The sequence below is a fragment of the Echinops telfairi genome, unplaced genomic scaffold (assembly GCF_000313985.2).
Source record: "Echinops telfairi isolate 266 unplaced genomic scaffold, ASM31398v2 ScPeMD7_7469;HRSCAF=8507_0, whole genome shotgun sequence".
Lineage (NCBI taxonomy): Eukaryota > Metazoa > Chordata > Mammalia > Afrosoricida > Tenrecidae > Echinops > Echinops telfairi.
Genome location: NW_022111372.1, coordinates 41,791,987 through 41,813,106, shown reverse-complemented (window position 1 = coordinate 41,813,106; position 21,120 = coordinate 41,791,987). Strand labels below are relative to the sequence as shown.

The 21,120-nt window shown below is 41.2% G+C and overlaps 1 protein-coding gene across 4 annotated transcripts in view; it reads left to right on the top strand.

The window, feature by feature from the left end:
- SNAP47 (synaptosome associated protein 47) overlaps positions 1 to 21,120 on the top strand; it is a 78,261-nt gene that overhangs the window by 35,244 nt on the left and 21,897 nt on the right. For all 4 annotated transcript variants that reach the window (XM_004696876.2, XM_045284887.1, XM_045284886.1 and 1 more), the window contains one exon: positions 15,119 to 15,609. In XM_004696876.2, the coding sequence (XP_004696933.1) occupies positions 15,119 to 15,609 (491 nt within the window). The remainder of the gene's footprint in view (positions 1 to 15,118; positions 15,610 to 21,120) is intronic.

Genomic DNA, 21,120 nt, shown 5'->3' with positions numbered 1-21,120 from the left:
GGGGTTCATCTGTCCTAGATTCCCTGCGTTTCCAATTCCCATTTGTACCGCTGTGCATCCCCTGGTCTAACCAGGTCTGCAAGGCAGAATTGGGGTCCTGGTAGTTGGGGGGAGGAAGCGTTTAAGAACTAGAGGAAGAATGTGGGTTTCATGATTGCTATACTGAACCCTAAGTTAAAGGATTTATAAGGGAAGTTAGCAAGTTTAATGCCAGTGAGAAATGCTCGAGGTGGTTGTTTACCAAGACATGTTACAAAGGTCCAGGTCTGCTAAGAAATGCCCAAGAGGCATACCACTCAGCTGTAAGCCTCAACCTGAAGGCATTCACTCAAGCTCTGTGGGTTTGCAAACCCAGCTCCCTGAATTAAGTGCCCAGAGACACTCCACTCAAGTAAGCCTCAGTCTGAAGACACTTTGCTCCTTTTGTGTGGGTCAGCAAGTCCAACTTCTCCAATTAAGTGCCCAGTGGCACTCCACTCCACAAGCCAGTCCTGTACAAAAGCACTCAACTTGCTCCATGGGTTGGGAAGTCCATTGCTCTAATCTACACTCTGGTTCCTAGTTCTGCTGCTCCTCTAATAGTATAGCTGTCATCTGGATCCAGGAGGTTCACTGTTCAGGAATCTTGGGTCCAGAGGACTCGCTCCACTGAAGGCTCTTGCTGATAGTAATATCTCTCCTGCTTCTTAGAGGGCTAACTTTATACACAGTAGGATGACATGCCAGGGAATCCTGTTTGCATTTACTCAGCGGTGAATCCTTTCAGTATCTTTCCCCACCTTCTTACCAGACCCATGCAGGAAAAGGCCATTTGGTGAGAGTTAGAGACTTTGAGTAGAGAGCCACATTAAATAATTAATTGCCCTGCACTAGGTAAAGGATGTTTTAGTGTAACTAGAAGTGGTTTAATAAGTTTTCTTTGAGCCCCGGTGGCATAGTGGTTACAAATTGGACTGCTAACTACAAGGTCTGCAGTTCGAAACCACCACCCAGCTCCTGGAGAGAAAGATGAGGCTTTCTACTCCCTTCAAGAGTCACAGTCTCTCAAACTCAGTGGCAGTTCTACCCAGTCCTATTGGGTTGGTATGAATCCCATTGTCTTGATGGCAGTGAGATGTGTAAAAGGTACACTATGTACTATATATGAAGAATAAACATTTGACTCACTGAAATTAGACATGAACTAGACCTCCTTAAAAACAGGCAGACTCAGGGACTGAATTCATTTGTCATCCTGAAACTGTCTTTATCTTGAGAGGATCTTGGCCAAGATCTGGGGTTTACAAATGAGGAAACAAGTCTAAGAAAGAGAATTGACCAAGGGGTTGGTCTAGGAAACTGGTGGCATGTCATCTAGGAATGCAAATTGTCGATGACTGTTTTCTTTGAAAGCATTGTACAGAAGTATGAGGTAGTCAAATTCTGAAGCACAGAGGGAATATGTGACTCTCTTTATTGATTTGGGGAAAATACAAGTTAAGGTTTCCTTTCAGAAGGCTATGGGAATAGGGACAGGGGTTTAGTCTCTAGGAAAGATTAGAAGTTGTGAGTTGAAATGGTTAAATATTTAATGGTTGGTCCAAGGTGTGACTCCCCCTGTCTTGGGATCATGGGAAATAGTCAGTCCCCAGGCTACAAATGTTTGACTTATGTACACCTGTAATTCATAAAACCTGTGATATTCAAAATTCCAGTTGTCATTGATTAACTTCCCAGACATGAGTCACTTGACATATGAGTAATAAAGTATAATTTTTTAACTCCCCAAAGTGGTCAGCATACAGTAAAGGAGCAAGGCAAGTAAGAAAATAGATGGGCCTCAGAGCTATCGAGGTGATCAGGAGAAGGGGAGGAAGCAAGTCAGCTTTCCTGGGGTATCCCAGGAAGGTTTCAGGTAAGACATCCTTGAATACGTGTTCTAGATGAGGACTTGCAGTTAATGTTCTTAATCTCATTATGGAAAAGAAACACACACAAAACAAGTACATAGTTGGAAGTTATTTTAACTTGCATTCCCCTGTTACCACCCCCAAGATCAAGAGATAGAACTTTGCCAGCTCTCTGCAGATCCCTCCATCACAGCTGCCACCCTTGCCCTCATGGGGCCTCTGTGACACCAGTAGAGGTCTTGCCTCTTTGCCTCTTCTCCTAGCTGTTCCCATGTGCGTCCTTTCTCACTATGGCCTTGCACCCCTTCCAACAAGTTCATCATCTTCTACTTTGTAGGTTCCGTCTTCGTTTTCTGAAAACTTGTCTGTTGACAAACATAGACTCTTTGACAATTAGCCTTCTACAGGCTGGATTTAGCTACTAAGTCGAAGGGTTTTTTTAGTGTTGTTTGTTCGTTCTTTTTTTGGATAGAAATTTTATTTTTAATTAAAAATAAATAAATAATTTTATTGGGGGATCTTAAAGCTCTTATAACAATCCATACATCACTTGTATCAAGCACATTTGTACGTATGTTGCCATCATCATTTCCAAAACATTTTCTTTCTACTTGAGCCCTTGGTATCAGCTCCTCTTTTTTCCCTCTCCTTCCCCCACCTTCCCACCCTCGTGAACCCTTGATAATTTATGTTATTTTTATTTTAATATTTTATACCATCTGCTGTCTCCCTGCACCCACATTTCTGTTATTCAGAAACCCAAAGGTTTTAATTCACCCAGAAGCACTGCAGAAGAAAGCCCTGATGATCTTTAAGATTGTAGCCATTGAAGACCCTCGGTACAGTTCTGCTTTGAAACACGTGGGGTCTTGATGAGTCAGAATTGGCTTGATGGCAACAGGAAACTCATTGTGCAGAGTGCCTGGGGTCGGGCAAACCATCAGTGCACTTGGCTGCTAACTTAAATATTGGCAGTTCAAGTCTACAGAGGTGCCTCAGGAGAAAGATCTGCTTCTAGAAAATCGTCATAGAAAACCTTGTGGAGCACAGTTGTACTTTGACACACACGAGTTGCATTCTGCTTGATGGCATTTAAAAGAAAATTAAAAAAAACACTTTGGTATACTGCCTCCATCTTGTCATATGGTCATTGGACCCAGAGGCTTGATCAACGGTGGCTTGATTGCTCTTGCACCGGGAAGTGCAGCATATTTGCTTGACTCTCATTTTGTGATGTTGTCAGCTGATGAGCAGTGCTCACTGCCTAGAGCCATTTACTTATCTGAGGTTATACAGTAGTGATATTCTACTTGTATCACTTCTTCATTTATTAACTAGGTGAATTTTAAAACATGTAGTACAAATGTACTCAAAATCTTTAGCAGTTCACTAATTTTTACATGCACAGTTCAGTGACATTGATTACATTATTCATCGTGTGCAACCTTTGTTGACAGCTTCTTCTAAATTATCCCTTCACCAGTAATATAAATTCAATGCCCCCTAAGCAAAAAACCTCCTTTCTCCCCACTTTTCTCACCTTGGGTAATTACTATTCATTTTTGGTTTTTATGTTTGCTTATTTCATATGAGTGAGATCTTATAGCAACTGTCCTGAGATGGACTGATTTCACTTTAGCATATTTTCTAGGTTCATCCACCCTGTGACAAGCATCAAGACTTCATTTCTCTTCATTGCTTAATAGTATTCCATTGAGTCTATATACCACATTTTATTGATTCATTCAACTTCCAATGGATATTTCAGTTACCATATACTCAAGTATAAGCTGACCCGAATATCAGCCGAAGCACCTAATTTTACCACAAAAACTGCTTTAAAAATGTGCTGAAAAAACTCGGTTTATACACGAGTATATACGTTAATTCTTTTGGCTACTGTAACTTGTGTCAGTGGACATTGGTGTCTTTTGGCTATTGTAATTGTGTCAATGGACAGTTTCTATTTGTTGCTGTGTTCACTTGTTTAGATATATACCTAGGATCGGAATTGCTAGACCATACAGTACTTCTGTGTTCAATATTTTGAGAAACCGCCAAACTGTTCTCCACAGTGGCTGTACCATTTTTGTATTCCCACCAACAATGAGTGAGGGTCAGGTTTCCCCAGCACCTTGCCAATATCTACTTTGTTTGTTTTTATCATGGCTATTTTAATGGTTTTGAGTCGCACCTCTGTAATGACTAATGCAGGAGCCCTCCTGACAGACAAGGTCACGTGCTCGGCATTTGGAAAGCACCAGCAGCTCCGTGGGAGAGAGATGAGACCTTCTACGCGGTAAACAGTTACAGTCTCAGAAACCCACAGGGGCAGTTCAGAATCGGCTCTAGGACATTGAATTTGGTTTTGTGGAATGTCAAATGTAGTGGGGTCAACAGTTTGGGTTGCTAACTAAAAGGTCAGCAGTTTGAACCCACCAACTGCTCAGCAGAAGAAAGATGAGGCAGTATGCTTCTGTTGTAAAGGTTTTCAGTCTCGGAAGGCTTAGGGAGGGAGTTCTCTGTCCTGTAAGGTTGCTATGAGTCAGAATCAACTTGGCAGCAGAGTTTGGCTTGATTTAGTGGCTAATGTGGCCCTTGGGTGGTAAAATGAATCGTACTTGGCTGTTAATGTAGACACTGGCAGTTGGAATCCACCCAACAAGATTAGAGCCTAGAAAACCCTGTGGAACAGTTCTAATTTGTAACATATGAGTCAAAATTGACACAGTGACAGCTGGTTTGGTATTTTTGAATGGCTTAATGACATTGGATATTGTTTTCATGCTCATGTTCATCGAGGTATCTTCTTTGGTGAAATAACTTTGTAAGTCTTTGGCCCATTTTTGATTGGTTTGTTTTTGTATTGCTAAATTGTAGAAATATATATATTTTGGATATTAGACACTTATCAGATATGTGGTTTCTAAAATTTTCCTCTAACCTGTAGTTTCTCTCTGCACTTTGATAAGCAAGAGTATTTGATTTCTTTTTTTTTTTTTTTTGAGGCCCTGTTGATCTGTTTTGGCCTCTGTAGCTTGTGCTCCAATAGTCATGTCTAAAAATGCATTGGTAAAACTAGGTAACTCAGGCTCATGCGCTACATTTTTTTCTAAGAACTTTATGATTTTAGTTTTCATGTTTAGGTCCTTAATCAACTTTGAATTGGTCTTTGTCTGTGATGTGAACCATGAGTTGATTTTTCTGAAGTTGGAAATCCAGTTTTTCCTCAGTATCACTTATAGAAGAGACCCCTTGACTCTTGAATAGACTTAACACCCTTGTTGAAAATCAGTTGACTGTAGATCATAGGTTCCCAAACTTATTTGGCCCACTACCACCCTTTCAAAAAAGAAATGCTCAGCGCCCCTTTGGCAATTAAAGCTTTTGTGCTATACACTAGCCCATAATTCAGGATAAACTATAGGTTTCTTTTGCAGCTCCTCTAGCTGCTTCCAGCACACCTAAGGGGGCAGTATTGGGAAGCACACTGTAGATGTATGGATTTATTTCTGGACTTTCAATTCTGTTTCATTGGTGTTAAAGTCCATTACATCAGTGATAGGCAGTTTTAGTTACTATAATTTTAGAGTATGTTTTGAAGTCAGGAATCTGGCTTCATCTTCAACAGTGCTTTATCTACACATAAACATAAGGACAAACATACACTTGTCCTTCTACATAAATTTGATGATTAATTTTTCCAGTGTTGCAGATAAATCTATTTTAAGCTTGGTAAGAATTTCATTGAATTAATAGATTGCTTTGGGTAGCATTGCCATCTTAAATATTTCAGGCCTTCCAGTTCATGAACATGGAATGCCTTTCCATTTACTTAGCTCTTTAATTTCTAAAAGAAGCACTGTGTAAACATTACTTATTTACTAAAACACATCTTGTATTATAATAGAACATTTAGTAGTGTCTTATAGTTGCTTGTGTGTAAGTCTCCTGTGTATAAGCCACTTTCCTGCTTAAATGTATTTCTAGGCACTTTATTCTTTTAGATGTTATTCTGCCTGTTAATGTTTCCTTAATTTCCTTTTCTCCTTGTTCACTGCTGGTGTATAGAGACTGGACTGATTTTTGTGTGTTAACATTTTATTCACCACTTTGTTGAATTAATTTTTTAATTCTAAAACTTTCTTGAGAACAATTTGGATATTTTATTCTCCCTTCCTCTCTCTCTCTTCAGCATAATTGCTCTGGCTATGTAGAATGATATTGATTAACAGTGCTGACAGTGAACATTCTTGTATTGTTCCTACTGATAAAAAGACAGTTCGCCCTTTCTCCATTGAATATGATATTAGCTATAGTTTTTACTTTATTTTGTTAATGTCCTTATTATGTTAAGGATTTTCCACCTTAAACCTATCTTGTTAGTTTTAGGAAACAGCGTAGGGACCACATCTGACCTCTGGCTTCCAAGGCTGATTGCCACCAGGCTGATGTCAAACATACCTCAATCCTCCAGCCATTCCCCCTCCAACGTTCTTTACTTTTTAGCTGGGTTTTAGAATTCATTGCAATGGCCACACAACTCCCAGATGATGCTCATGATTAGAGTTTACTAGGGACGTTAATAGGATTTAATTCAGGTGAGAAATGATCAGGATATAGTTGTTCAATTAGGCAATTCCTTTTATGCTGTGCTTGCATGCAGGCCTCTCTTTGGCACTTAGCCTTTTGATCTGGCCTCTTTCCTGTTCAGGCAATGTTACAGAGCTCTTTTAGTGCTGCCAATAAATGCCCAAAGGGCAGGCCACTCTACTAAAGCCTCAAACCTGAAGGCATTATTCAGCTACAGTTCCGTGGGTCAGCAAACCCTACTCCCCCAATCCAGAACCTAGAGGTACCCCATTCCACAAGCCAGCCTCCTTCCCCAGAGCACTCAGCTTTACCTGCTCTATGGTCTTAGAAGTCCACCACTCGATCTCATGCCCTGGCTCCTGGTTCTTCCACTGCTGCTTTGATGCCATTTCTCTGGTGTCAAAGCTGGCTTCTGGATCAAGGAGGTTCAATCAGTGCACAGGTATCTCAGGATCCAAATGACATGTTCCCTGACTCTTCTCTTACTAGTAATGAGACCACCCTTCCTACTCCACCCCTTTCTGAGGTGTCTCATTTTATACCCAGCAGGATGCCAATCATAATTAACCCTGTTAACCATTACTCCTAGCTGAATCTTAAGCCAATTAGTATCATCCCCTACCTTTGTTACCCAGAAACCCAGAAAAAAATCATATGACTGGAGTCATAAAGACTGTGTCTGGTGTAGTGATTGGACTGCTAACTGCAAAGTCAGCAGTTTGAAACCACAGCTTCTCTGTGGGGCTTTTTACTCCCCTAAAGAGTTATATTATTGGAGCAGTTGTACCCTATCCTATAGGGTCCTTATGAGTCAGCATGGACTTGATGGCAATGAGAAAAAGAATACAAGCTATCCAGAAGAGTCAAATAATTCCCTGCATTGAAGGCCACTCCCTCACTTTTCTAACCATTGTCCTTGCCAATCATGTCGGATTAACAACCCCCTCAGCCCCTTTAATAATTTTACTGTGGACACACCCAGGACTCTGAAGAGACAAGAATGTTTCATTCAATCTGCTCCGGTTCTTCTAAAGTTATCTTAACTTTACTCTTTCTATTCCCTGATAAAATTTAACTGAGGAAAGATTATTCCCTTGTCCCAAGTCTCTATCGAGAAATAAGTATGTTACACTTTCCCTGCTGTGTAACTCATTTCTTTTCCTTTCGTTTTATTTCTCCTATTTGTCATTTGTTTTCACCCTAACTTTTCCACCTTGGGAAGAGACATCAAGTTCAGCTGCTGTGCCGGCCAGTCCAGATGGCTGGTAGCAAGACTAGTCTAGCAAGTTTTTCTCCCTCAGTTCATTCTCATTTATGCTGAGTGAGGTTAAATAGGTGTAAGACTAGTGGGCTATCTCAGCCACTAGGGAATTCTGATATTCCGGTTTAGGGGTGTAGTCACAGTTTCTTGCTGAGGGATAACCTCTGCTTCTGATGCTCACAGCTGCAATCCTGGTCCTGGGACCTTTACATCTGGCAGGAAAGAAACCGTTTAAGGTGGTGTGGGGAAGATTTGTACAGCAATGCCAGCAGCCTCCCCCACCTCCTCTTCCTCAGACCCTCTTGAGAAATGTAGGAATTTATCCAGTGGTGATCATCACTTTGTCCCCCTCATTGAGTGTGGGCACACACTCAAGATGTGTAAGCCATCCATGATTAACTGCACTGCAGTTTATCGTGAGAGGGTGTTGGATTTTATCACACACCTTGCATTGTGGCATGCAAAGGGGTTGTCTTCCCCAAATATATGCCAAACCTAAGACACTGCTTGCTACATATGGTAAATGATTGTACCCTTGGAGGTCAACACTAGTTCTTAAAGGTTAATCTCTCTGAGGGTTATCAGCCATCTAGAGCAATCAGACTGTATAGTCTGTCCCACCCTAAGTAGGTCCCACTCCCTTCTGATAAGGGTAGTGGATTACATCTCTGAAGGAGAGCCCAGAGACAAGGTCGAGCCCACTCAAGGATGACCAAGGTTAGGCTGCCATCTTGAGTCTAAGACTGTCCATCTTGTCACATGTATACCCCTAATCACTCCTCTTCCAATTACATGTACACCCCAGCTCATCCCCTTCCTGTGGTGCGTTTGCCTATTGTACAGCCCCTTCCTGTGATGTATGTGGTGACCTGTAATCAGAGGGTGTTGCACACCCCTAATTATATATAGGCCTTGGTCAGAAATAAAAGGGCCCTCTCCCCTCTCTTCTTCCCTCTCTCTGCGTGGATCTGGCTGCTGAGATCATGGCCATCCTGGAGGTGAGGAGGCTATTATGAAATGTGTGTGACTCCTGTATTTTATCTTCTCTCTTACTTCTCCCATTCTCTATGAGTTTACTATAATCTTTATATAGTATAACCATACAATTGCTCCTGTGGACCCCCATTATTGTTAGAGGCTGGCTACTCTGACACTGCGTCATTCGTGATAATCATTTAGGTCTTTCGTTCTATTAATGTGGTATGTGACATTGTTCAGTTTTCTAATGTTGACTCGATCTTGTATCATGGTCCGAGTCCCACTTGACCATCACTTACAACACGTTGAATATGGTTTTGAAGTTGATACTGCTACTGTTTTGTTAAACATTTTTGCCTTTATACTCTCTAGAGCTACTGGTCTCTAACTCTCCTTTTCGTGGTGTCTTCCGCTTTGATACCAAGATAATGCTTGGCTTGCAGAATGAGTTAGGAAGTGTTTCTCCCTTTTCTGGCTTTTGGAAGAGTTTATATAAGACTGTCATCACATCTCTAGATGTTTGGTAGAGTGTTCACCTCAAGTCTTCTAGTCTAGGACTTCAGGTTTTGTTTTTAAAGATTGTCCAGTAATATTTTTAATTAAAAGAAGATTAATATTCTTTGAGGATGTCTTTTCTTTCACTTTGCAAGAATAGTCACTTTTTGAGGGTGGGGTAGTGGGCTACGCATTAAAACTAGCAGCTACCTTAAAACCAGCAGTTGAAACCCATCAGCTGCTCTGAGGGAGGGAGGTGAGATGGCCTGCTCCCATCAGGCTTGACCCTGGTCACTCTCCTTGTCTGCTAGCTTCCATCATCTGTTGCAGTGACCACAGGAAGCTCAGATAACAGTCACGATTGTGGGCTTTCTAGGAAAGTGAACGGGATACAAGTCAGAATAAGAAAAGCAAACTTGTAGTCCTTTTGTCTGCAGCAGTTCCTTCTCAGCCTTTGTGGCAGGCATGCCTTTCTCTGGTCCTCCCCCTCTCAGCCACGTGATCCTGTTGCCTCTGCTCCGCTTGGACAAGTGTTACAAAGCTCTTTGAGTATTGATATATACCCAAAAGGCACCCCACTCTGCATGCCAGCCTCTTGCCAAGAGGTACTCAGCTTTACATTTTCTGTGCTCCTTTTCCTTCTCAGGGGCATGATGCTGCAGCCTTCTTTGTCTCTGCGGCAGCCACCACTTCATGAGGGACTGGCACGTGCTCCACTGCTGGTAGTTCCTTCTTGAGAGTTGTGGGCGTCCTGCCTTCCTCCAAGATGTAAGCACGTTATACCCAATGGAATAGTGAAACTGATCAGTCCCTGAGTTAGAGCCCTCCACACCTTACCTGCATATTCATTTGGCGAGAATTCCAAAGACACTGGCTATAAGAGTCATACTAAGTAATTTCACTTCACCTCCAAGGAGTTTATGTGCTTCGGGAATTTGTCCATTTCCTCTAAGTTATCTAATTTTTTTGACATAGAACTATTTATAATAATCCCTTAAAATCTTTTTTAAAAATTTCTGTTGGGTTGGTTGTAATGTCCCCACTTTCTTTCCACATTGTGTGTTAGCATACTCTTTAAATACTTAGCCAGGCTTACCCTGGGTGAAAGCATCGTCTTTTCAGTTACTTTTTGAGCCTGGGTATGAATCTTGTCCTGAGCATTCGTGTGGCTTTGTAAAACCCGCCGTCATACCCAGGTGTGTTTGACTGCCCTCTACTCCCAGTCTGTTGTGTCCCTCAATCCCACTCTTTTGCCACAAGCAGCTACAGGCAGTTAACAGTTTTCAGGCAATGTATGCAGCTTTTCTGCTCAAGTTTTGACATAGCCCCGGGTGTTAGTCTTCAGGTAGCTCCCAGACAAGTTAGAACAGACACACACAGTAGTTTATGAGTAAGATCTCCTCTCCTCGGAGCCAAGGACGTGGGTTCCTCCTTGGGAATGCTGGCTGTCACAGCTCTACGATGGTCACCGTGCCAGGAAGGAGATGTGGCATAGGCACTTAGACAACCAAACGTGCCTGCCGTTTGATGACTAGGCTTTATTTTCCTAGAGCAGTTTTAAGTTAGCAGAAAATGGTGCAGACAGTTCCCCAGAGCCCTCACCCCTTTGTGTATCGTTTCCCTCCTTTTGCGATTCACACTTGGCCAGCTTGTCATTCGCTTTTGGCTGCTAGAGCTATGACAATGCTGATTCTGCGACTTTCTGCTCGCTTTTTTCTAGCTGGTCTGTTGGGCTTGGGCACCGGGGGCTGCTATGTCATAATGACATCACTTTGTCACTCATATAATTTTTAAAGAGAATTTTAATTTATTTCTTATGTTTTTTATTTTGTATAGATCCATTTTATTGGGGGTTCTTCCATCTCTTATAACAAGCCATACATCAATTGTATCAAACACATTTGTACATATGTTGCCATCATCATTTTGAAAACATTTTCTTTCTACTTGAGCCCTTGGTGTCAGCTCCTCTTTTTTCCCTCTCTACCTGACCCTCCCACCCTTGTGACCCCTTGATAAATTATAAATTTTTATTATTTTCTTTTTTTAAAAGTTATTTTACTGAGGGATCATACAACTCTTATTACAATCCATACATGTGTCTATTGTGTCATTCACATTTGTACATTTGTTGCCATCATCATTTTCAAAATATATTCTTTCTACTTGAGCTCTTGGTATCAGTTTCCTATGGTTTTATATAATTTTTATGTAATTTCTGTGATATATAAATTTCTAGTGATGTCTATTTAATGAATCATTCATTATTATCATGCTTTTTAAAATTAGTAGTTTCTTTGAATGCTTTGGACTTTGTTATAATAGCATTGCTGAAATTTGGAACCATGAAGTTCAACATCTGAGTCCTTTCAGAAACACATTCTATTGCCCCTTTTTGTTCTTAGGTATAGCTCACACTTCGCTGTTGTTGTTTTTTTGCATATTTGTATGCTTTTGTTGAAAACTCAGGTACACAGCTATACGTATATACAGGTACATACCACTGAACCTCTGGGCAACATCTGACCATATATATATGTTCAAAGACCCATAGGGTTTTTTTTTCTCTCTCTAGAGGGAAAAAAAAACTTAACTTTTGTTTACCATTTTCTCCTAATTTTAAAGACTCTACGTTCTTCCCAGAGTGAATCAGCAGTGGACCTTCAGGGTGCATCCTAACCCCCAGAAGCTCCTACTCCTTCATCTCCTTCCAGTTTCATTCACCCACACAGCAGCTGTGCAGCCTCTCACTCCCAGCTCAGGGCACCTGCTGCAGCGCCACTGCCCCTGCTGCAGACACTGCCTCTGGGTGGTAGTGGTGGCAGCAGCTGCACTTGATCAGCTGCCTGTTTATGATATATTGTCGTACATTGTCCAGAGCACATAGCACACTCTTTTGCACAACATACCATGAACATTAAGCAACACATATGTGTATATATATCTTTTTCTTCTTTTAATTTTTAAGTTTGTTTTGGTTTTTAAGGGTTGTCCCCAGATCAGCATAGCTTTGTGGTCCGACATTGACATTGATTTCTCAGAGGTAAGATTATGCTTAAATACTTTAGGCTAACAGCACTTTTCTCTTTGCTATTGGATCTGTGTGTGTCTTAAGAAATTACTTCAGAGTTTAGATAGTTCAGAAATTTAGCCAAAGTTCCCCTACCAGTAAGTATGGCATTCGTTCTAAGTTTTCTTTATAAATTCACTGCCATCGAGTTGATTCTGACTCTTAGCATGGTATAATGCATTATTTGTTGGGCCACGAACCACAAGGTTAGCTGTTTGGAACCCCCAGTGGCTCCTCAGGAGAAAGATGAGTCTTCCTGCTCCCAAGAGAGTTACCGCCTCCAAAGCCCACGGAGGCAGTTCGACTCTGCCCTGTCGGGTCGCAGTGCCCTTTATTAGCCTGAGGAGACTCGCTTTTAACTCCACTTTCTTTCATTTGAATGACAGTTGAGTTTTAGTAAGTTTTTTTTCTTTCCTGAAATCTATTGTTAAAATGATATCAATTGTTTTTCTGTTAATGAAATGAATTACATTGATAAAATTTCACATGCATAGCCAACTTCATATTCTTTGACTCAATGTTCTTTGATTATGATTGTTATTGTCCTTATTTATTATTTGATTTGCCAATTTTTCTTAAGGAAGTTATAGCTATTAATGGGAGAATTTGCTTTGGGCTTGTCTTGTAATGCCCTCATCAGGGTTTGGTATTAGAGTTATAGTGGTCTGGTAAAATTAATGGGAAAAGCACTCCCTCTTTATTCTTAAGAGGATTTTTTTTTTCAGAAAAGCTTTAATAGTCATAATCGTCTTAAAATAAGGGAGATATAATATAAACATTTAAATAGTTTTCATAGAATGGAAATATTTTAAATATACAAGAAAAAGCAGCAGTTAGAAATACATCTAGGTTCAAGTGTTCTTATGAGGATTTTTGTATGATTTATATTTCTTTTTATATGCTTGGCAGAATTTATCAGGGAAGCCACTTGAGCCATATTCTTTTCTATGACAAGATTTTAAATTACAATTTCCATTTCTTTATAGGCCTTTTTTCTTCTTCCTTGCATCAGTTAACTAAGTGTGAGTATTTCAGGCTTTTTGTCCATTTCATATCAGCTGTCCAAGTTATTTGTGTAAACGTAATTATCACATCCCCTTATACGCCTTTCTGTAGGATCTGCGATGTTCTCCTTTTCATTCTCAGTTCTGGTAATTTGCACTTTCTCTTTCCCTCGATTACTTCTTCCTTGTGGTTTAGTGATTTTTAAATCAAAGAACCAACCATTACATATGTATATATAGATAGATATACTGTACACACTTCCTGGTTTCAGCTTTACTGATTTGTTGCTCCTTTCTTTCTTAGGTTAATTTGCACTTCCTAGAACTTATTGAGGTAGAAGCTTAGATCACTGCTATGAAATCATCCAGATTTAAAAATTTTTGCATTGAGAGCTATAAATTTCTCTCTAATGATTGCTTTATTTGTATTCTACCATTTTTGATGTTGTGTTTTCATTATCACTCAGTTCAAATGTTCATTACTTAAGTGTATTTTTAAAAGTATTTAATTTCCAAATGTATGAGGATCTTCTAGGTATCATTTTGTTGATTTCTAATTTTATATGAGGACAGGACATACTCTACATTTCAGTCCTTTGAAATTGATTTAGACTTTTTATATACATGTTTCTTAAGTGTTCTGGATACTCTTGAAAATGTGTATTCAGCAGTTTGGGGGGGTGGCATTTCTATAATATTAATCAAGTTGGAAAATATAGTATTCAAGATTTTTACATTCTTACTCATTTGTGTGGTCTTAGCAATCATTGAGGGGTGTTTTAAAATCTACAACTCTAATTGTGTATTTCTTTTAAAGTTTTGTCTACTTTAGCTTATGAATTTTGAAGTTCTGTTGTTAGCTGTATATACACTTAGTATTGTTAAATCTTACTGTTGGATTCACCTTTTTATCAGGTAATGCTCCTCTTTGCCCCTGATCATCATCTTATCTTCAACCTCACTTTTGGCATGATGCACCTTCCCTCTCTGATGTCACGCTATCTGCATCTTTCTAGTTTCTCTCTTGTCAACAGAAATCACTTGAATTGTATTTGCTGTTGTTTGTTTTTTAACCCAGGTTTACAAGACTCCTTATAGTCAGCACATTTCATCCATGTGCCTATAATATGATTACTGCTATGATTGAGCTTAATCCCACCGTCGTATCTTACTGCTTTTTTCTTTGTGGTACAGCTAGCTGATGATTGTTGCTTTGCTTTTTCCTTCCTGCCTGCCATTGAAGCGATTGTTGTTTTACTGTCCCTGTCATTTTCTTCTGTTGACTTTTTATCTGTATTTCTTTGTGTTTTTAGAAATTATGCTGTCCAATACAGTAGCCACTAGCCACATTTAAACTTTAAAATTATTTACTCATTTTGATTAGCTACATTGCAAGTACTCAGTAGCCATGGGATCCTAAATACTGTATTGAACAGTGCAGATATCAAACTTCCATTATTTCCAAAGGTTTTATTGGGTTATTGTTATAGGATAAAAAGTCTAGATGAATTTTGAGTCAAAATTATGCATGTCAAGCCAGCATAGTTTAGAAAGAACAATATTTTTGTTCGAAGGTATACATTTTTGTTGTGTCTTTACTGCTGATTAACTGAGTATATCTAAAACAAAAACTTACTGGTAGGAACCTCTGTTTTCTCAAACATGGGGACAATAACTCCAGCCTTTTCTGTTTTATGGTGTGCATGTGGAAATGAAATATTAAAATATTGTATGGAGCTTTATGAAGGTTACCGCTGTTTTCAAAAGAAGTATTGCTATTTACAAATATATTGACCCCAGTTTTCTGTGTTTTGTGTGTTGTTTTTAGATTGCTCACAGAACTGGAATCTCCTTCTTGGTGGCCTTTCAGTTCCAAGCTTTGGAAGACGCCACCAGAAACAAAGCCCACGGAGGGTGCCTCAGTGTCTAGTTCTGAAGCTTTTGGAAAAGAAGGAATAGTCATCAAAATTCCTGCTGTTATTTCCCAAAAAACAGAATCTCATGTGAAACCAGGGAAGCTTATCATCCTTGTTTCTGGCTTGGAAGTCCATGACTCAAATTCTATGCTCATTCACAGATTTGAAAGAGATGATGTAGATGACATTAAGGTTCACACACCATATGAAATTAGCATACGCCAGCGGTTTATTGGGAAGCCAGACATATCTTTTCGTTTGATATCTGCAAAAATGCCAGAGGTTATCCCAATTTTAGAAGTGCAGTTCAGCAAGAAGATTGAGTTCTTAGAAGATGCCCTGATGCTCAGAAGCACCGGACCCTCTTCCCCAGCCGAGAAGGGTTACTTGACTTGGCATGCAGGTGAGTAGCCTGCAAAACAGTCTGTGCACTGTACTGCACTGCCTTCTAAAATTGCAGTCCAATGCAGCACCCCAATGGTAAGTATTTCATGTAGAATATCACTGAAAGCAACTTCGGATTTGTAAATAAAATTTCCGAGCCATTTTCCTTTGTGCTTGGCATCTGTGACTGGCACACCACTGAGGCTTATTGTATACTCAGTAGAAGTGGCCTTGGTGAAATCGTTCCACAGAAGAAAGCTCCATGGTGTTTTCACCTCCTCTTGCCCTCTCATCTCTTTCCTCTGTTTGATTTGACAAGCCAGCTTCTTAGACTCTGTCTCTCACCTGGAGAGCCACCTGCCATCTTCTGTCTGCCTGCTCCAATGGCTCTCCATTTGACCATCACTCTTACTCAGCCTGTCTACATAGCTCATGATATTTAATATAGATCTTTCCAGCTCATCTCTGGGTTTGTATTTGAGTATCGTGTCTTTGAACACTAAGTGACATAGGTTTTCGTGTATTTCCTGTGACCCTTAAGGCGTTATGTTATGAGGTTGACCCTGTGCTTCCTCTGGCAGGGTGGAGTGGACAGCCTCTCAAATATCTCCCTGTGGGGTGGTGGGAGTCTAGCTGGGTGTGACCCCAGAGCGCTCAATAAGACCTGTTGGCATCAAGGTTGATTCCAGTTCATAGCACCCTTATATGACAGAGGAGAACTCCTCCATAGTTTCCAAGGCTATAAGTCTTTACAGAAGCAGACAGCTACATCTTTTTCCCATGGCGGAGCTTGCAGGTTCAAACTGCCAAGCATTTGGCGAGCCAGTGCGTGTTAACCACTGCACTACCAAAGTTCCTGCAGCAGCGCAGACCTCGGTGTTTGTTATGTGACTGCTTAGTTTTGCCATCCTCGAGTCATGTGGCAACTTAATGTTATTTTAATTTTCATTTCTTTGCTTGCTCATAATGTTAAGTATCTGATACGTGTTTGCTTTTTGGCCTTGTGCTGTTTTTCCTTTTTTACACACACACCCACCACCACCACCCGTGTTGACTTTGTTGTAATTGTTGGGTGCCATCGAGCCAATGCTGATATGATAGACCTGCCTCAGAGGACTCTCTAGGTTGTAATCTTGACAACAGGAGCAGGTCACCGTGTCTTTCTCTTGGGGGGTTGCTTGTTTTGAGCTACAACCTTTTTCTCAGCTGCCGAGCACCTAAATATTGTATCACCAGGAAACCTTGGTTGACTTAAGAGGCTATAACTACTTTTGTATTATTGGTTTCCATTACATAAATATTTATTTTTTGCTGTGGTCAGATCTGCCCTTTTCTCCCCTTAAGTTTGCTTTTGAGCCCTGCTTAAGACATCTTGTAAGTATTGGACTGCTAATTGCAGTCCAAAGGTCAGCAGTTCAAATTCTTTGTGGTTCCACGAGGCGGTCAGTTTCCACTAAGATTTGCAGCCTTAGAAATGCTACCCTGTTTCCCCGAAAATAAGACAGTGTCATATTAATTTTTGCTCCCAAAGAAGCGCTAGGTCTTATTTTCAGGGGATGTCTTATTTTTCCATGAAAAAGAATATGGTACACGTTTATTGCTTATTGTTTTATTAAAAGAGACCTCGCACTTCCTGTCTGCTCCAGCTGCGCTGCGGCCAACAGTGAGCTGCAGGAGTCCAGAGTTATGGTAGCTTTGGAGGGGGCGCGCTTATTTTTGGAGAGGTCTTATTTTTGAGGGGATGCCTTATATTTCAGTGAGAGGCAAAACTGTAAGTAGGTCTTATTTTCAGGGGATGTCTTCATTTTGGGGAAACAGTATATAGGAAATGGGGAGCTGATATCAGGCTCAAGTGGGAAGAGAATGCTATGAAAATGATGATGGAAGCATATGTGCAAATGTGCTTGACACATGGGATGAATGTGTGAATTGTGATAGAGTTGTAAGAGCCCCCAATAAAGGTATTTAATAATAAAAGAAATGCTATATAGGGTCAGTATGACTTGGAATTTACTCAACAGCAGTGAGTTTGGTTGGGTGGATAAGAAATCTTGAAATCATAAAATATGTTATCATTTTCCTCAGTAGCCTTGTGGTTGATAATGCTTTTATATTGTCAGTGATTTTTTTCCTTATTAGTCATGATTACCAGATAGCTGTTAGAGATAAGCTTATTACTATTCTGCTTTCTTCTTTCCTTTAAGTGATCAATTTCAGTTTCAATATATAATGTGTTTCCTAGTGTACAAATATTTTTATTATTATTCAAGATGCCTTCAAGCCCCCCCCCCCATATATATATTATGAGAATATTGGAAATACCTAGCATGAGAATACTGGAAATACTTATTTTAAAACTTTACACTTTTTGACATTTCCAGATTTTTCTTTGATCTCTAATTCAAAGCAGGATGCACAAGCTAACCCCTAAAAAAGTTGAGCGTGTTTGGTTGTGCTGTTCACACACGCTGAGGGGTATTCACCCTGATTTGAAGGATCCCTAGTAGTGTAGTGGGTTACACATTGGGCAACTAACCAGGAGGCCAGCAGTTTGAACTAACCTTCTGCTCCACAGGAGGAAAATGAAACTATCTCGTCCTGTAAAGATTTACAGCCTTGCAAACCCACAGGGGCAGTTCTGCTCTATCCTATAGAGTTGCTATCATTAAGAATGAACTCAGTAGCTGTGAGTTTGAACAGTGATTTGAAGGCCCTGATCCTGTGGGTAAGGCCATCTGCCGAGCTTAGCCTGGGACTCTGATATCCCAAACCAGTGCTGGAATCATCCCCACACGGCTGTTGTCCTCTTCCTTCTCTCGGGGCCCTCAGCAGCAAGAGATTAGATCCCAAACATGTGGGCCAGGTGCAGTGCACTGCCAGTTGGTTAATCAGTTCAGACTTCTTGAGCATTCACCATATGCTCCCAGGGTGCATGAGAAGGCAATCCTTTAAACAGAGACCACAACCTTGTTCTCTTGGCGCTCATGCCCTCTTAGTTATGGAAGAGCTGCCGTGGTTATGGTTTCTCTTGTCAGGCGTGGCACAACCGTGAGATGGAATGTGCTGAGTATAGCTTGTGGCATGGACCATCCATGCTTCATGTATGAGGAGAAGAAATCGTCCTTGGACCCTCCTTGTTCTCAAGGAGGGCCAAAGCACAAGGTGGGATGGTGGGCTCCAGGTCGGAGTATCCAGGCAGGAGACTAGCTTAGGGAGAAGCAGGAAGTGTGAACAACAGCCCCATGTCCTACCTACACAGTAGTATCTCAATTGGACTGTCCTTCAGTTTAGCACAGGAGCTTGTAGACACAGACTAAAGGAATTGGCCTGGGAGCATGTGAACCTTTTTGGAAGTAGACTTCTTGGGAATTTGCTTATTATCCTCCAAGGTTCAACCAGAGCAACTGGTGATTGGAGGGGCTGAGCAGGCATGTCTTAATTCTGTAGAGACACAGCAAGCAGGTTTGAGCCTCTGAGGCAGGGGATGAAGCTTCAGTCCACAGGTGGAATATCCTCTCAGTTTTGTTCTTAAAGCCTCTGAACTGATTGAATCAGACCAACCAAATATTGGATACTCTCCCTTGCTAAAGTCAGCTGATCATGGCCTCTTATCACATCTACAAAATACCTTCAGAGCAACACCAAGATGGGTGTCTGATTGAATACCTGGGAACAGTAGAGTAGCCACAATGACCCACAAAACTAGCCATCACAGAGGATGCACACCTAGGATGACTGATGGCTTCTCCTGCCTTGGCAGGACTAGCTGGAGTGGATTTGCATCTAGTGATGTCTGCCTGACTTGGGGTGGTGGTGCTGCTGCTGCTGCGGGGCACAGTTATTGCACACTTGCAGCAAAGAGATCACAGTGGACATGCTAATATGCAAGTAAGTGTTTCATTGTCTAGAAACTTAATCATGTACAAGCTCAGCTCCCAGAGGGGATTTCCCAAAGTCATCCTTATTGCTGTTATATTGGAGTTGGGAGTACAGGATGATGCCCCTTTGCCAGCCCCATTATTCCAAGTTCTACGGAAGCAGTGGAAGTGGAAACCATGACCTTTTGGGGACACCTCAGAAATGTATTATGGCCATATGGCCACAAGATGGCAGTCTAGTAACACTTGACCGTCGTTTGCAGTTAGCAGTGTCTCCTCACATTGCTCTCCCTAAAGCCATTGTAATCATGTATGCTTGGGGGTCGTCCATTCTAGCTGGCACAGAGACTCGGCTGGCTAGAATAGATAGGACAAGGGGGATTTGGAGCACCTGTGGACAGGTGTGGCTTCCTTGTTCCCCACAGATCCCTGTGACAGCAGCAGCATTTGGGAACAGTAAGACTGGACCATGCCCCCACCCCTCCTGCCCCCATGACCGAAGAGCACTTGTGGAGAGTGCGGCCATCTCCTTGTCACACATTAATGGTCAAAAGGGAATTATGGGATCTTGTAGGAGCAGGTGTGGGAAGGACTTGAATTGTTTGATTCCAGCCCTGCCCTTGTGCTGGCTGGGTGAATTGCTCAAGACAGCCCCTCATCTTCAGCCTCGGCTTTTTTTTCTATACAAGGTTTGTGTTAAGATGACCACGGCTCCCTGCCCATCTGTAAACCGCTGTGAGTCTGGCAAGAGCCTAGCCCCTCTGGCTTCAGTATTCTCCCACACTCTGTATTATGTCTATATTTTGCCTTATATCTCCAGAATACTTTAAAACCTGATCTTCTCAACTTTTAATTGAAGCTTTAAGAAGTTCTGGTTTGCATATGTAGTTCAGTTTATTCTGGTGTCACCATCTCCTGGATCAAACACTTCCTATATGTATGCTGGATCTGTAGAGATATCATGAAAATAGTGCTACTCAACACGAAAACCAATACCAAGTCTGACTGTTAAGGAGCAAAGAGGGTAGAGCACACCAGCCGTGTTCTTAAAGCAGTTGTAGTTCAGACTTAAAATGACCACCTCATGCTGGACAATTTGAAAATTGAGTCTTAAGAATACAGTAATATCTCCAAATATAATCACCTTTGTCCCTGAGTCAGAATAAATTCCTAGGATCTGAGTCGTCATCCGGTTGCTCTGCTGCGCTGACTGACAGCAAAGGACGGGGGGCTTCAGGTGCATGGCCGGGGAATAGAAGAAAAGTGCACAGCTTCCGCCTTGCGGGGAGGGTGGTTGCAAATTGGTGGTTTTCTGTGTAGCATCTTTAAAGTAACCTTTACATTTTTTTTAGAGTATTTTTAGGAAAAACTTGGGATGACAGTAGAAGATCCCATGCTCCCGACACTCAGTTTCCCCCATTGTTAGCCCTGCGTCTCTATCAGAGTAGTGCATTGTCACTTCTTAGGAACCTAGGTGGCTGTGTCTTTACTAACTGGAGTCCATACTCCATTCTAATTTTTCAATGAAACTCTTAAATTTTCCACAAATCTCTGTTTTCTGTCTCAGGGTCTCATGTTCCACTTGGTCATCATGTCTGCGTGCGCTCCTCTGGGCTGGGACAGTTTCTCAGGCTCCCCTCGGTGTTGATGAC